At 48.1% G+C, this 16,689-nt stretch overlaps 1 protein-coding gene across 1 annotated transcript; it reads right to left on the minus strand.

Moving 5' to 3' along the window:
- Positions 1 to 1,057: 1,057 nt before the first annotated feature.
- On the minus strand, positions 1,058 to 16,624 carry NMRAL1 (NmrA like redox sensor 1). Its single transcript, XM_029949536.1, has 5 exons — positions 16,502 to 16,624; positions 6,774 to 7,012; positions 3,949 to 4,198; positions 2,795 to 2,985; positions 1,058 to 1,370 (listed from the first exon to the last, which is right to left on the minus strand). Exons 1-5 carry the CDS (start codon positions 16,539 to 16,541, stop codon positions 1,191 to 1,193), a joined length of 900 nt encoding a protein of 299 aa, XP_029805396.1. The 5' UTR covers positions 16,542 to 16,624; the 3' UTR covers positions 1,058 to 1,190.
- Between the last annotated feature and the right edge of the window lie 65 nt (positions 16,625 to 16,689).

Here is a 16,689-nt window from a genome sequence, read left to right on the forward strand (position 1 = left end):
CAGGTGGCCTCTCACATTCTGCTGACGCTCCTGGGCTCGGAGGGCTGTGCGGTCATGGCCTGCCCGCCTGCCGTGTAGGGGCTTGCTGCCCTCCCCTCGTATCTCAGTCTGTCCCTGTCTGCCTAAAGTAGGCCCCCTCCTCCCGTTATTACTTACACTTCCTATTTTCTGCAGCCCTATGTCAGTCTAGAACTATTCATGCATATCGGTATCTGGTTCTCCCACCAACCGAAGCTCTTCAAGGTAGACAGCATAGCCTTTTTGATTAAGATTGTCAACCTGGCACAGTGGTTAACTTGTCAGATTCTTTTTCAAATACTGGATTAATGGATCAAAAGAATCTGGTGGGGCTGCTGTCAGTTTTCATGATTGCAGGTCCAAGGTTAAGGCAGGGGAGTAAAGAGAGCCCTGAGGGACATATGCAAATCCACACAGGAACACCCCCCACCCCCTGCCGTGGAGCCACGGGGCTTTTGACCTGCGTTCTCTGGGTGTTGCTCCCCCTTCTCTAAAGTGCACGGCAGAGAACCCCCACCATCCCAGGCCTGTGTGCACAGTACAGGCCAGGCAGCGCTGTCCCTTCCTTGGCTCTATTCCCCAGCCTTTCCTGTAAGCAGCGGGTCACCTTTTCTCAGTGTGTGCAATTATGGTGACCTCTGGTTCAGTCCGCTGCTGCCCTCCAGGCGTTCTGCCCCGCCTGTTTTGAAGATCACCCACTTAGAGCTGCTGGCACTGGGGTGAGGAGAGGAAAAGGGAGAAGGGGTTGGTCTTGCCACCTTCAAGCTTCAAGAAAGAACGTGTGGTTGGCCTCACCAGCTCTCTGGAGATGAAGGCTGTGTGCGCCCCGGCACCAGAAGGCCTTGCTTAGGGCTGCTGTGGGGAACCCCCTTGGGCATTCAGACGCAGTCCAAACAGTCCGCTCTCCCACCTGCCGGACTAAACTTACACTGCATTTAAGTTGTGGGAGGGGGCTGTGTCCCTGCAACTTGACACTTCCTGTTGGGATTTTCACGCCCCAGCAGCTGCGGCCCTAACCCCAGTCCATGAAACAAAGCCCTTTTCTTTTGGAAGCCATCTGTGAAAACAATGGTCTTTATTTAAAAAAAAAATTTTTTTTTGGCAACACGAGAATGGCTCACTGTGACTTATCTATCTCCTGTTCCCCCAGATGGGGCTGAGAGGTGGCAGGGTCAGAGCCCAGCAAAGTCCCCCTTGTGCTGCTCCAGCCACTGCTCCAGCGTCTGGGCCTTGGGGTTGAGCCTGAGGGTCAACTCGATGTCACGGTCGGGTTTCATGGCATAGAAACGGAACATGTTGGCCAGGTCCCGGGCACCAGGGAAAGCGAGCTTCTCATAGTCCTCCGGGGTCGTCTGGAAGCAGATGGAAGTCTTTTGGGTCTGTTCACATCTCCAGCATCCTGGCTGTTGGCAACTCAGTCCCAGCCCAGGTCCTTACCAGTAGGTGCGTCTGAAAACCCTTCTACTAAAAAGATTAAAGTTCTAGGGGTGCCTGGTGGTTCAGTCATTAAAACATCTGGCTTCAGCTCAGGTCATGATCTCATGGTTGGTTAAGTTCAAGCCCCACATCAGGCTCTGTGCTGTCAGCACAGAACCCACTTTGGATTCTCTGTCTCCCTCTCTCTCAAAATAAACAAATAAGCTTAAAAAAAAAGATTAAAGTTAAAAAGCCACTGTTCTAAGTCAAACCTGTTCAAGGGGTGCCTGGCTAGTTCAGTCCAAAGAATGTGGGACTCCTGATCTCAGGGTTATAAATTCAAGCCCCACAATGGGTGTACGGATTGCTTTAAAAAAATCATAAATCCTGTTCTTTCAAGATCAGAAGATGGAAACTTCTCAGCGCTTTCCAAACCAGAACTCTGTAAACATCACTTTCTTGCTTAAAAACCAGAGCGGTTCCTCTTTCCTGACCAAACTGAACCTGAACTCCTCAGCTCCTGAAATCCTCCATGGCTGCCTCAGACTTTTGTTTAGAATAATGCATGGCCAATTAGGGCACGTTTTCTAGAGCACCTCGGTGTGCGCTAAAGAAGTGCTTACCTTGATTATCCCATTAAATTCTAACAACCAAGGAAAGGGATACCATTCATACCCCCGTTTTATAGATGAGGCAGAGAGGGCCAGGGATTGTGCCCCAAGGTCACACACTGGTGGGTGGTAAGGGCTGGGAGCAGGATCCCAGTCTGGGGGTCCCAGTCTGACCCACTTGAAAGGCGCCCTGGCATGGCCTCCCCATCATTGCTCTGCTCATGTCTTGGAAGTCTGCTGGGGGTTTCTGTCTCTTAGTAATGTGAGAGTTTCTCAGATTTTAATGAAGTCTTCCATAATAGGAAGGACAAATAAGAAACAAGGCCCCCGAGGGTCTGAATGGAAAGCCCGAGAGTCAGCGGGGAGAGGAAGGGACACAGCCAGGCCACAAAGAGACAAGGGTGGGGCCCATCTCTCTGGCCTCCTTCCCTGCCCAGCATGCCCTGTGTGTTCACTCCTTGCCTTGGCCCCTACGGTCCCCTCTTCCTAGAAACCTTCCTCGCACTTAGCTGCCTAAGCCAGAAGCTCCGCTCAGCAGCCACACATGGCTCCCGAGAACAGCATGACAAATGCTAACAGTGACAAATTCAAATTCCCTTTGCCCAGAGTGCGGCAGCCCTAGATACCACTTCTCTACCACCCATAGCTCCCCCTGGGGGTCAGGACGACCAGACCTGGGCTGCCAGAGCCCCCCCACCGTGGGAGCTGGGACATGACCTAGCCCGAGCCCGGGGCCGGCAGGGACCCACCTTGGCGCTGCGCACGGTCTTGCCGGTGTGCTTGGAGAGCAGGGCGGCATACTCTTCCGCCGTGTGCCGGCAGGTGCTGAGCCCGATGTTCCGGCCAACGTATTCTTCTGGCTGCTTCAGGAGGCTGAGCACCACGGGACCCAGGTCGGTCACCGATATGCCGTCCATGGGCACATCACCCATGGGCAAGCCTGGGAGGCAAATGGGGGAACAGGGATGTGCTGGGGTGGAGGCTCATGTTGCCACCGGCCAATCGCCCAGACACATGCACAGGTCAGCACCCTCCAGGGTCTGTGGCGGTGGCTAGTGGTGTAGCGCAGTCAGGAAACGGGATCCAATCCCAGCTCTGCCATGGAACCCGGGACCTATGACTCCCTGAGGGCTAACACCAGAACAGGAAGGAAATGAAGGGGCTGCTCCCAAGGCGCTGGCCCCAGGGTGCTTGGTCACATCCAGAATCCCTGCTGTGGAAAACCAAGTCTGCCATAGTCCTGCTGGAGGGCCAAGAACAGGGCTTGGCCTGGAGCAGCACATGGCAGATGCTCAATAAATGTGCAGAATTACTAGTGACTCCACCTGCCAAGGTGGTCTGGTGGAGAGCAGAGCAGTGTCTAGATGTGACGCCAGGAGCATGTGGGTCCTGCTGCATTCCTCACCCAGGAGAAGGGGCCCCTGCAACTGTCCATTTGCACCCAAAGACCTTATAGGGACAGAGCGCCAACCAGAGATGGAACACAAGACATATCTCCAACCAGCTTTGCCAACTATAAAGTGTGCCAATACTAGGACCAGACTGCTCACCCTCCATGCCGGGCAGGACTCAAGTGAGGGTGAGCCTGTGTTCATGCAGGGGGTAAGGGGTGGCCGGCTGAGGACACCCACCTCACCGAACCTGATCTTCCAAGGTCTCTTACTTCTGATGGAAAAGTAACAAGTATATTCGTCTCTGCAAAGCATCGAATGCTGCCTCTAGGCAGATTTTCTCAGCGCCCCTTCGAAGGCTCGGCTATGCACATTTCACAGAGCAGGAAGCAGAGGCCCAGGGTCCCAGGCCTGCCAGAGAACTGGAACCATCTGAGGGTCAGCCAGCTTTCTCTGACACCCACGGCTCCCCTCGGTGAGAGCGATGCTCGAGAAAAGAGGAAGGCACTTACTCAGCAAGTAGCTCTTTCCATCCGGAGCTTTCTGGGGCAGGAAGTAGGAGAGCAGGTTCTGGAAATAGCAGGCCAGCCGCACGCTGGTCATGGGAACTCCGATGTCCCGGAAATACTCCTCCACCTCCCCTTTGCCATCAAAGTGGCCCGCGGCCAGCCTCCCGGCCGTCAGCTTCTTGATGTTCTCCAGGCCACTGTAGACCACGTAGCGAAGGCCCAGGCGCTTGGCCAGATCGGCCAGCAGCTTTCCCTGGGGGGCAGGAAAGGAGAAATCACAGAGCTGAGCGGGAGGACCTGTATGCCCAGCCACAGCCTGGCTCTCCTGCCTGCTTGCCACTGTGCCTGACGCCAAGAGGCCAATGCCACTTCACCCTCGTCCCTCTGCGGGACGATGCTCACACGTGGTTCCACGTGTGGACTGAGCCTTCTACCTTAGCGTCTTTTCTCTAGATCATCTGGGTTGTCCTACTTCCCGATACACTCAACTGCGGCCCACCCGTGTGGGTTATGGTGGGTGGGGGGCCGGGAGAGGGCCACACGGAGGTGTCCCAGCTCAGCTTGCTCCACACAAGGCCACGGTCCTTGGAGGGCCCAAGCAGTCTGCTACGGAGGCGTTGCAGCTCCTCGATTAGGCACACAGACTGCTTAGTGCTGCCCCAGGGCCGCGGTTATGCCCTGGCCGTGTGATCCTGGACAAGCAACTTAACCGTCTGGCAGTGTCAGTGTCCCTCTTTACAGGACAGCCACACCACCTGTGCACAAGGAGGTCTTGGAAGGTGCCCTCCAGAAAGCTGTGTCCATGTCCTAAACCCCAGAACCTGTGAATGTGACCTTACTGGGGAAAAGAAATCTCCAGATGGAACTAAGGATCATCCCAGGTGGGCTCTCAATCTGATGAGAGCGACCCCACAAGGGACCGAAGACGAGAAGACACAAAGGACAAGGCCCGTGAAGGCAGAGACTGGGGAGACATGGCCACGAGGAGAGCCAGAAGCCAGCAAACCACCAAAAGCTGGAAGAGGCAAGGAGTGGATCCCCTTAGAGCCTCCTTCTGGAGGCTCCTGGATTTTCGACTTCCGGCCCCCAGAACGAGAGAGTAAATTCCTGTCATTTTAAGCCAGCCGGCTGGTTACGGCAGCCACGGGACACAAACGCAGGCTTCAGGATAATGAGCCAAGATGGCATCAACCAGAAAAACTGTCCTTCTCTCCTCTACGGGCCGGGCTTCCCTGTAGTGTATTCAAAGAAAATGTCGAGACTACAAACGACTTTGGGGACCAGTGGGCCAGTCCAATCTCCCTTTATTTTACAAAGGCCTTTTTTCCCCTAACAAAGCCCAGGGCAGGGAAGGTCCATGTCTATCTAGAGCAGAGCTGCCGCTGGTCATGGATGAGGCAGGGCTGAAAGATGAAGTGACAGAAAGTCAGCCGTGGCCTCTCCTCTGCCACCAACAATGCGTCCCACACATACCTGAGTCTATGTGACAGGGGCTATGCGAGTGTCCCCATCTTCAGAGGGAAAGATGGCCATGTCTCATGTTCTGTGTCTCCTCTCCCCGCCTTGCCACCTGGGCTCCATAACTAACTAACTGGAGAGAATGTGGGTGGAAAATGGAATAAATAGAAACATACAACGCACAAAGGGCCATGGGTGCTCTGGGATGATGGAAATGTATTTTGATTAGATTGGTAATATAAGGGTATATCCAGGGGCGCCTGGGCGTCCAGCCATGATCTTGCTATTCGTGAGACGGGCCCCATGTCGGGCTCTGCAGGGACAGTGCAAAGCCTGCTTGGGATTCTCTCTGTCCTCTTTACCGCCCACCCCCATATAAGTAAATAAACTTTTACATACACACACATATTTATTTTCAAATTCCATCAAACTATACAATTAAAATGTGTGCATCTTATTACCAGGAAATTATGGGTCAAAAGAGGGGTTTTTTTAGAAAGTGTAAAAAGTCACTGGATGAAAAAGTAGATTATTGGCTGTTTGGGGTTGGGGGAGGGAAGAATGGGAAAAGACTGCTAATAGATATAGTTTCTTTTTGCAGTGATGAAAAACATTTTTTTTTAAAATTTTTATGTCTTTATTTTATTTTGAGAGAGGGAGACAGAGAGTGAGCGGGGGAGGGGCAGAGAGGGAGTCACAGAATCTGGAGCAGGCTCCAGGCTCTGAGCTAGTGGTCAGCACAGAGCTGGATGCAGGACTCGAACCTACGGACTGCGATTTCATGACCTGAGCCTAAGTTGGACACTTAACCGAGTGAGCCACCCAGGCGCCCCCAAAAACATTCTAGAATTAGGTAGTAGTGATAGCTGCACAACTTTGAGAATGTACACTGAATTCTACATTTTGAAAGGACATCGTGTATGGTACAAGAATGGTATCTAAAAAAAAAAAATTGGGGTGCCTGGGCGGCTCAGTTGATTGAGTGTCTGATTCTTGGTTTTGGCTCAGGTCATCTTCTCATGCCTCGCTGAGTTCAAGCCCTGCATTGGGCTCTGTCCTGACAGCATGGAGGCTACTTGGGATTCTTCTTCTCTCCCTCTCTCTCTCTGCCCCTCCTCCGTTCTCTCTTTCAAAATAAACAAATAAACTTAAAAAATAAAATAAAATCACTGGAAGAAAAAACAGCTGCCTCCTATCCTCATTAAAGTCCAGAAGGAGTACATGGAAGAGGAGGGGAAAGGTCTGCAGTGGTCAGTGGGTCAAGGGCAGGGTCAGTCCCTTTCTAACACGTTGGAGATGCTTCCCGGGGAGCTCGGTGTAAGATGCCCCGCTCCTAGCCCGGCCTCTCCACGCCCTCCCCCTGCCCTCACCTGCTTGACCTCCTGCTCCTGGCTGCAGTTTTCCCAGTAGTTGGTCACGACGAAGGCAGCGTGAGCCCCCGTCAGGGCCAGCTCCATGCTGCCCTCATCATTCTGGTCTCCTCGCACCACTTCTGCACCCTGCTGCCTCAGCTCCTTTGCTGCCTTCTGCCCAGGGTCTCGAGTGACCACTCGGACCTTGAATGTCCCATCTTCCAGGAGCGTCCGGGCCACTGAGCCTCCCTGAGCACCTGCGAGGAGACGGAGAGGCCTGCAGGGTTGGGCCTACCTAGGAGTCCTGCTGAGGGGAGGCCCCTAAGGTAAGGCTCCCCGCCAGCTGGACGCCTGGCCCCTTCCCACCTGCGAGCCTCATTAAGTGCCTTACACCATTTAAAAATACCAGCTTTCTTGAGCTAGAATCCACTCACCTTCTAAAGGATATAAAGTTTATATTTATTTAAAAAGTATTTTGGCGAATCCGTACGAGTGGGCTGATTTTACCCAGAGTAAAGAGATACTTCCATCGGGCAGCTGAGGCTTCTGCTGCCATCCACAGGCCAGACTTGCCTGGAATTTCACCGGGAAGACCCACTCCTTCAGGTTAAATAAATACATAAAGTGCACAGTCCAGTGGGATTTTTTTCTTTGTGTGTGTATTTAGAGCACGCAATCATCATCACGGTCAAGTTTAGAACACTTCGTGCCCCTGGGCACACCTGGATGGCTGAGTTGGTTATGCATCCGACTTTGGCTCAGGTCATGATCTCACGGTTTGTGGGTTCGAGCCCCACATCAGGCTCTGTGCTGACAGCTCAGAGCCTGGAGCCTAATTTAGATCCTGTGTCTCCCTCTGTCTCTGCCCCTTCTCCTATCCATACTCTATCTACCTCTCTCTCTCTCAAAAATAAGTAAAACTAAAAAATTTTATTAAAAAGAACATTTCGTACCCCTTAAAAGAAAACCACACCCATTAGCAGACACTTTCCACCCCCCTCCCTCTCAGCCATGGCAGCCACTCACCTACTTTCTGTCTCTATGGATCATCTGCCTATTCTGGACATTTGACACAAACGGAATCACAGAACACGTAGTCTGTTGTGTTTGATTTCTTTCACTCAGCATATGGTTCCCAAAGTTCATTGATGATTTAGCATCACACCTTTTATAAAATATTTAAAATGTGCGCCTGGGTGGGTCAGTCAGTTACGTGTCTAACTTCAGCTCAGGTCATGATCTCACAGTTCATGAGTTCAAGCCCTGCAATGGGCTCACTGATGACAGTGTGGAGCCTGCTTGGGATTCTCTCTCTCCCTGCCCCTCCTCTGCTCACGCTCACTCTCTCAAAAATAAACAAGCATTGAAAAAATAAAAATAAAATAAAAAAACAAAATGCATTACAGGAGCAGCTGGCCAGCGCAGTAGGTAAAGCACACAGCTCAGTGGGGGAGTTCAAGCCTCACGTTGGGAGTAGGGTTTACTTTAAAAAAAATAAATGAGGGGCGCCTGGGTGGCTCAGTTGGTTGAGCACCCAGCTCCGGCTCAGGTCATGATCTCATGGTTCATGGGTTTGAGCCCCACATCAGGCTCTGTACTTAGCTAAGCTAGCTTAGAGCCTGGAGCCTGTCTTCAGATTCTGTCTCCATCTCTCTCAAAAATAAATAAATCATTAAAAAATTTTTTTTAAATAAGTGAAATATATTACAAAATATTTAGCACATACACAAAAGCATGCTGACACCCATGTACCCACTGGTTAGCTTAAGAACTAAAGTCTTACCTACATCTTTTTTCTAAAAAAGACTGAGGGGTGCCTGCCTGGCTCAGTTGGAAGAGCGTGCAACTCTTGATTTTGGGGTCATGAGTTTGAGCCCCATGTTGGGTCTCGAGATTTCTTGAATGTGGGGAGCCAGAAAAAACGGAGATTAGCCGCCTATAGGCAGGGAAGCACCACTCCCTGTCAGGAGAAGCCAGAAGAACAAAGATCAACCGCCTGCAGGCAGGGTAGTGTCGGCCCCTCAGGCGCTGTGCTAAAACACTTCAGTTTGGTTCCTCTTTTACCCCAGCCTGAATCCCTTAACCCTGTTTCCTAGCAACCAACCTAGGTCAGCTGCCTGGTTTTCCCGCCTGGAACCCTTTGTAAGATGCAGTATTTTCTCAATAAAAGGGGGCTTGATTAGAAACGCTTGTCTTGCCCTCACTCTCTGTGTCTCCTTCCTGCCCTATTCTTACTCCCTCCCTCAGGATCAGGAACCCGCATCATCCGACCAAGGTGGAAACAGACAAATGGCGCCCGAACGTGCGGCCCGAGTATGAGGGACCCGATGAAGAACACCGATCGGTAAAAGCAGCCGGCCAGGCGGATTTTCGCGTGGTCCATGGCTGGGGTAAGTGATCGGTGATTTTAGGGCAGGAATTAAATAAATAGTCTAAATAGAGACCCTCGGAGCACAGGGAGTGAAGGTTAAGAAAAAGCAATTAAGTGTTTTCAGTGTTTTTCTAATGTTTCGGTCTTGTTTGTAAAACCTCTGTGGAGGGAGAATGATAGCCTCTGGTGTGTGTGTGTGAATGAATGATTGGTCTCTCATTAGAGGGGGTTCCCTACCTTGTGTTTGTCTTTGCGTCACTGTATTGTAAGAAATAAGGGATAAGAAATAAGAGATGGGCAATACAGAGTCTGTTCTACTTGTTTCAGGTTGCTACAAACGCCCCCCCCCCCGTAGAGATAGGCAGAGTTAGAGTAAACAATGTAAATTAAGCTTTGAGCCATAAAGAGTCTAAAGAAAGAAAACTCTTTATTGATATGAAGTATGTAAATTAAGTTTTGAGCCACATGGAGTCTAAGAGGACTCTATATAGATATTCTTCCACCCTAAAGATGGCGCCAGTAACCTGTAAGTGTCACCTGTCTAAACCTCCGGAGATAAGCTAATTTATCATCTAAATTTTAAATGCACATGTGCTTTTTGTCTGGGGTATCAGTGGAAGGCTAGATGCAACACTACTTCCCACCCCGGGACCGCACCGAGACGTCGGTGGGCCCTTTAGTAAATCTGTGTTAAGTGAGGGCTTCTCCCTCGTTCATTTCCCAGGTTGATGGCTATAATTGGAACTAAATATTGTTGGTCTACCTCGGGACAGAGACCTGAAAGAATCTTTCTCAGCAGCTGCCGGGAAACTCATTTTGTTCCGGGGAAGGATTCTTTCTCTTCTCTGGACTGACATGGATTGCCTAAATTCTACTGGTTAAACAAAACTAAATAAAACCAAAATAAGCCTCAAACCTGCCCCTCTATCAAAGCTGACAAAATTTTAAACTGGGAATTCTTCTCTGCCCGCTGGGGAGCCTCTCCTGGCTCTCCCTTCCCCCGCCCCGTTGCCCAGGGCAACCAGAGGGCCATTAGGCTGCCAATCTCTGGGTGGGGAGAGGCCCATCTGCATAAATTGCCGGTGGCAACAGCTTCTCGCTCGGCCTTAGGTGATAAGAAACAAAAGATGAGTAATTGTTAAAATAATTTTAAAGGTTCTTAGTAAGCTAAAATGTTAAGGTTTTACTTGATAATAAATTAAGATTAAATTCATGGGCTGTCTAACAAGTTAAAACTAAAACAAAAGCCACAACTAGTGATTGATATATAGGTATAGAATGAGGCTTGTAGATGCTTGGGCTTTGAACTTGTGGCAAAACAACTGGGGATATGTACCCAATATGTAAAAAAGGTATAAAAACTAAAAGAGTATTTTTGTTTAGGGTAAAAGAAAGGAATTTTGTCCTAAATGAGATTGGTTGTTTGGAAAAAATGGCTATGGGACAAAGTTTAAGGGAAAGGAAATCATTAAAAAATGTTATGTGTGAGGTTAAGATGTATGGAATATTAAAGGTATATCAGTTAAGATTAAAATTCTGCTTTTCTCTCTTTCAAAAGACAAGTTTTTCCAACCCTTTGGTTTGCTCTTGATAAGACTATGTAAATGAAGGGGTTTTCTCTTGTTAAAAAGACAAAAGCTTTAGGTCGTATCTTTATCAGGTCTTTGATTGCTTAGTTAAAACTTCTCTGAGGTTAAAAAGGTTAGGTTCTGCTGAAGGATCCCAAGGGTAAACAAGATCTGTTATTGCCACTTTGGTTTAGTAAATAAGAGTTTTCAGATTAGTAACAATTTGTAATCCTATTTAGGATGTGCCTTATAATTTCCTAAGGTTTTAATAAATTTCCCAGTATTCAAATGATAGAAGAATCTTTTAAACAATTAGGCCCTTTTATTTAGGATGCCAAGTTACTTAAAAAGCACTGTTATATAGGTTAAATTTAAACTGTAACTTAACAGCCTTTACAATTAAAGAACATTTATGTACTTTAAATGATTTTCAAAAACTATTAGGAGATATTAATTGGATTCGGCCTCTTTTAAAGCTGTCTTCCTCTGTTTGAATCTTGCATAAAAACTTCCATCCAAATTGCAAAACAAGAGTTAACTCCTTTGGCCCTGGAATCCTTATCTAAAGTTAATGAGGCTTTACGAGGGGCCATGCTTACAAGGATTAATTACAATAAGCCTTGGTTCTTAATAATTTTACCAACTACACATTCTCCCACTGCTTGCCTATGGCAAGAAGGAATATTAAAATGGCTCTATTTATCAGCTACTCCTAAGAAGTTTTTGGCCAAATATCCATCCTTAGTAGCACAAATAATTAAGGGAGAATAAAAAGCAAAAAATTGTTCGCTTAAGAGCCAGCAAAAATTGTTCTTCCATATTCTAAATTTCAGATTAAAAAATTAATGCAGAGATTTACTGATTTTCAGGTTGCCATGATTGGGTATGCAGGCAATTTTGGCTTTAATACACCTAAAGACCCTATGTTACAATTGGCAAATTAAATTATTTTATTTTCCCCACAAAAACAAAAACTAAGCCTTTGCAGGATGGCCTTTTAGCATTTACTCATGGGTCCTTTAATGGCATGGCTTCTGTAATTATTCAGAAAAACTCATCTAAACCTAAAATTATTTCTTTTCTAACTAAGGAAATTTCAGCACAGAGAGCTAAACTTGTTGGTGTTATTAGATTATTTCAAAAAACTCCAGAGAGGTGTCATCTGTTTTCAAACTCAAATATGTGGTTGGGCTCTTTTCAGCAACTAAAACTACAACAGTGCCTGTCTACAAGACAGGAATTTCAGCTTTAACTCATTCTAAATTGCCTGGCCCCCGCTCTCTGAAATTCATCATCTAGGCTCTATAGCTCTGAGGCTACAATTTAAGGTCACTCGTGAACAGGCATGACAGATAGTAAAACAGTGCCCTTCTTGTGTTGAGGGGTCTCCCAGAAATCTTTTACACCATGCACTCTTTATTTTAAATTTTTTAACTTTGGAAAAAGAAGGACGCTCAGCTGCTGAACGTCTCTGGCAAAATGAGACACAAAAAACTTTTGCTACTGTGCTTTGGAAGGACCCCTTGGATAATAAATGGCATGGTCCGGACCCAGTTTTGATCTGGGGACGAGGTGCAGTCTGCATCTACTCACAAAAGGCAGATGGCAGCCAGATGGTTGCCGGAGAGACTAGTAAAACAAATTGATATAAATACTCAGTCTTCCAGGGAGAAAAAATCTCCTTGAGAGAAATTTTTGTCCTTTCTTTTAGGGAACATGTTTCTGGATGGTTGGAGAAATAAGATTAAGAAGCTTCAGGAGGACCTGGAGAAGAGAAGGAAGGATCACATCCACAGTCCTTTCTTCATGGATTTCATGGACTTTTACCCTATCTCCTCCTGTTTTTAAGACCTATTGCGGGTTTATTGATCTTGGTGCCCTTGGGCCCTGTTCTATTCAATAAGGTCCTGGCTCTCCTAAGGCAGCAAATAGGCACAGCCTACCCAGGTCCGTTATCATTTAAGCTCGATATGGCCGATCAGGAGGCCAATGAAGAGCTATATTATAGCAAGAGGCACGGGCTGGTTAGCCAATGACGGGTAAGAGAGGCCTTACCATCCTATCAACCTAAGACAGGCCACTCAGACACAGGCTTCTGGGTGTGCCCATGACGGGTAAGAAGGATTGGCAGGCCTAAGACAGGCACAGTCCTTTCCTTGCCTGTACTATCATATTTTGGAAGTAGCTCTTTTTTGAAAAGATTAAAAAGGGGGACCTGTGGGGAGCCAGAAAAACGGAGATTAGCCGCCTATAGGCAGGGAAGCACCACTCCCTGTCAGGAGAAGCCAGAAGAACAAAGATCAACCGCCTGCAGGCAGGGTAGTGTCGGCCCCTCAGGCCCTGTGCTAAAACACTTTAGTTTGGTTCCTCTTTTACCCCAGCCTGAATCCCTTAACCCTGTTTCCTAGCAACCGACCTAGGTCAGCTGCCTGGTTTTCCCGCCTGGAACCCTTTGTAAGATGCAGTATTTTCTCAATAAAAGGGGGCTTGATCAGAAACGCTTGTCTTGCCCTCACTCTCTGTGTCTCCTTCCTGCCCTATTCTTACTCCCTCCCTCAGGATCAGAAACCCACATCAACCGACCAAGGTGGAAACAGACACTTGAAAATTACAAAAAATAAAATCATCAAGAGGAAGAAAATTTAAAAAATCACCTGTAAATATATATACAAGGAAAGTGGATGCTGCACTATGTGCAACAGAGGAAATTTATAGATAAACAAGATGTCCTTTGGTAAGAATCTGGTTAAATAAGCGATCAATCCACGCCAATGTGATTACAAAGAATGTGGCAGATCTGTGTCTATGACTTGGACGTGAACACGACCTATCCTGGAGTGGAAAAGGCGAGCTACAGAACCACACGACCTTCACACAGTGCCGGTGGGAATGTAAAACGGAGCAGTCACTTTTGAAAAGCTTCTAGCAGTTTCTCAAGGTGCTCAGCAGAGTTACCATATGATCCAGCAATTCCACTCTAGATACATACCCAAGAAAATTAAAAACATGCTCACACAAAAACCTGTACATGAACATTCACAACGGCATTATTCACGACAAGCCACGTGTCCAGCAATGAGAGTGGATGAACACAGTGCGGTCTTCCTGTAAAACGGAGTATTATTCAGACATAAAAAAAAGATGGGGCACTGACGCCGGCTTGTTGCAAAGTGGATGGACCTCAAAAACATGCCTAGTGAACGAAGCCAGGCATAAAAGACCACAGAGTGTAGGATTTCATTTATGTGAAATGTCCAGAGTGGACAAATCTATAGATACAAAGTTGACTGATAGCTGCCAGGGGCTGGGGAAAGTTGAAGAAATGGAGAGCAACTGCTAGTGGGTGTGGGGTTTCTTTTGGGAGAGATGACAATGTAAGGACGCAGGTCTGAAACTGACTCCATGAGACAATAGAAGGGCACACATTGCCCAAGGCAGGAGGGACAACCCTTGTAACACCCAATCAGGAAAGGCCAGTTAACACCCTTAACATTCCTAGGGGCAGGCCTAGAAATAGAAGCTATAGGTAATCACTTATTGCTTAAGGCTAGTTACACCCCACTTGAGGGTCCTGGGTCCTGGGTCCACTCTGTGATTGGTTAACACTCAAATATTGTAATTGGATAAACCTGTCGTATAATAATGACTGGATCACTGTACCTGTGTCACCATTTCCTGTAACTCCCCCTTCCCACACTCATAAAAGCCCTGCCCCCCCTTTGTTCGGGGGCCCTCAGCATGGATCCACCACGTCCATAAAGTCTGTGAGCCCGAGTTTAGGCCCCAGTGAGCCTAAGCCCGGAATAAAGCCCTTTGCTTTTGCATGCGTGACTCAGTCTCCCTCGCGGTCTCTGGTTTTGGGGGGCAATATTAAAATCTGGGCATAACAACACTGTTCTAAAAGCGATGGCAACGATGGCGCTAGTGCTCGGCGAGTATACCAGAAACCAGTGAGCTGCACTTTTTTTTTTAATTTTTTTTATGTATTTATTTTACTTTGAGAGAAAGAGAGAGACGAAGAGTGAGCAGGGGAGACGCAGAGAGAGAGGGAGACATGGAATCTGAAGCAGCCTCCAGGCTCTGAGCTGTCAGCACAGAGCCCGATGCGGGGCTTGAACCCACCAACGTGAGATCATGACCTGAGCTGAAGTCAGATGCTTAACCGACTGAGCCACCCAGGCGCCCCTTTTTCTTTTCTTTTTTTTTTTTACTTTATTTTTAAATTTTTTCTTTTTAGTGTTTTATTTAGTTTTGAGACAGAGAGAGATAATGTGAGCAGGGGAGGGTCAGAGAGAGAGGGAGACACAAAATCCGAAGCAGGCTCCAGGCTCTGAGCGAGCTGTCAGCACACAGCCTGATGGCGGGCTCGAACCCAGTAAGGACACAGGTCTGAATCAAACTGACTCCATAACAGGCTTCAAGTTTCCCTCTGATCTTGGAGGCCTAGGTGTCTCAGAATCATTAGACAATAGAAGGGCACACATTGCCCAAGGCAGGAGGTACCATCCCTGTAACACCCAATCAGGAAAGGCCAGCTAACACCCTTAACATTCCTAAGGGCAGGCCTAGAAATAGAAGCTATAGATAATCACTTATTGTTTAAGGCTAGTTACACTCTACGTGAGGGTCCTGGGTCCACTCTGTAATTGGTTAATACTTTAAATATTGTGATTGGGTCCCGCCAAAAGTAACGAACACTCTGGACAATGTGCATGGTTAAAGTTACTGCCGATGATGTTAGGCGATAATGATTGGACCCCTGTACCTGTGTCACAATTTTCTCTAACTCCCCCTTCCCAAACCCATAAAGGCCCTGCCCCCCGCTTTGTTCGGGGCCCTCAGCACGGATCCACTGCATTGTTAAGGTCTGTGAGCCTGAGTTTAGGCCCCGGTGAGCCTAAGCCCGTAATAAAGTGGTCTCTGGTTTTTGGGGACGATATTGAAATCTTGGGCATAACAAGCCGAAGTGGGACGCTTAAGCGACTGAGCCACCCATGCGCCCCTGCACTTTATTTTTAAGTTTATTTTAAGGGGCACCTGAGCGGCTCACTCGGTTAAGCATCCAACTTCGGATCAGGTCATGATCGCATGTCGGCGGGTTGGAGCCAGCAAAACTGACAGGCTAGGTCAGCACAAGAGCTCAGAGCCTGGAGGCTACTTTGGATCTGTGTCTCCCTCTCTCTCTCTGCCCTTCTCCCACTCCTGCTCTGTCTCTCCCTTTTCAAAGATAAATAAACATTAAATTTTTAATAAAAAATATTTATGCAGAGCTCGACGTGGGGATGGAACTCAGGAACCTGGGGATCACGACCTTAGCCAAAGTCAGAGGCTTAACAGACTGAGCCACCCAAGCACACAAAACCAGGGAACTGCATGCTTTAAATGGGTTAACTGTAGGATACATGCTTTAGATCTTAAGCTGTTACACGTTATTAAAAACATACAGTACAAGAAAGAACAAAATAGATGACGGCAAAATAATACATTTTCCCATTAAAAATAAAATCTTTGTATATATCCAATCTGGTAGGATACCTAAGAAATGATGACAGCGGTGGATGGGGTTGCTGAGACAGAAGGAGAGAAATTTAATGTTGGTATTATATGCAAGTGTCTCTTATTCAAAGAAGTTAAAGTAATTAACTTTTTTTTAAATACAAAGGGAATGTGCTCCCAGGTCTTGCTCCAGGGCCTCCGGCCGGGTCTGGGGTCCGAGCCACGGGACCCTCCTTCCAGCCCTGCACCCCGCGCCCCGAACCCGCCTCCTGTGGTCAGCCGCTCTGCCGGGCTGCGCTGGGCTCGCTCACCTGTGGCTCCAAACACCACCACCAGTTTCTTGTCCGCCATGCGAGCCAGAGCGTGAAGTGCGGTCCCTGAGACCTGGGGGCCGTGGGCCGCGCGAGATTGACGAAAAGGACAGGGGTCCCCGCAGGGGACGATCCCAGGAGCGCACCGCGTGGGAGGGACAGCGGCCGGCCGGAAGAAGTCTGGGCCC

Source organism: Suricata suricatta, chromosome 8 (assembly GCF_006229205.1).
Source record: "Suricata suricatta isolate VVHF042 chromosome 8, meerkat_22Aug2017_6uvM2_HiC, whole genome shotgun sequence".
Lineage (NCBI taxonomy): Eukaryota > Metazoa > Chordata > Mammalia > Carnivora > Herpestidae > Suricata > Suricata suricatta.

What these genes read in the sequence shown, in the direction of transcription:
- NMRAL1 (XM_029949536.1), bottom strand. Translation starts at nt 16,541, where the DNA reads ATGGCGGACAAGAAACTGGTGGTGGTGTTTGGAGCCACAG. An exon ending in AGGAGCAGGAGGTCAAGCAG is followed by an intron (nt 4,199 to 6,773) that starts GTGAGGGCAGGG and finishes CCTGCCCCCCAG; the next exon opens with GGAAAGCTGCTGGCCGATCT. An exon ending in TGGAAAGAGCTACTTGCTGA is followed by an intron (nt 2,986 to 3,948) that starts GTAAGTGCCTTC and finishes TTTGCCTCCCAG; the next exon opens with GCTTGCCCATGGGTGATGTG.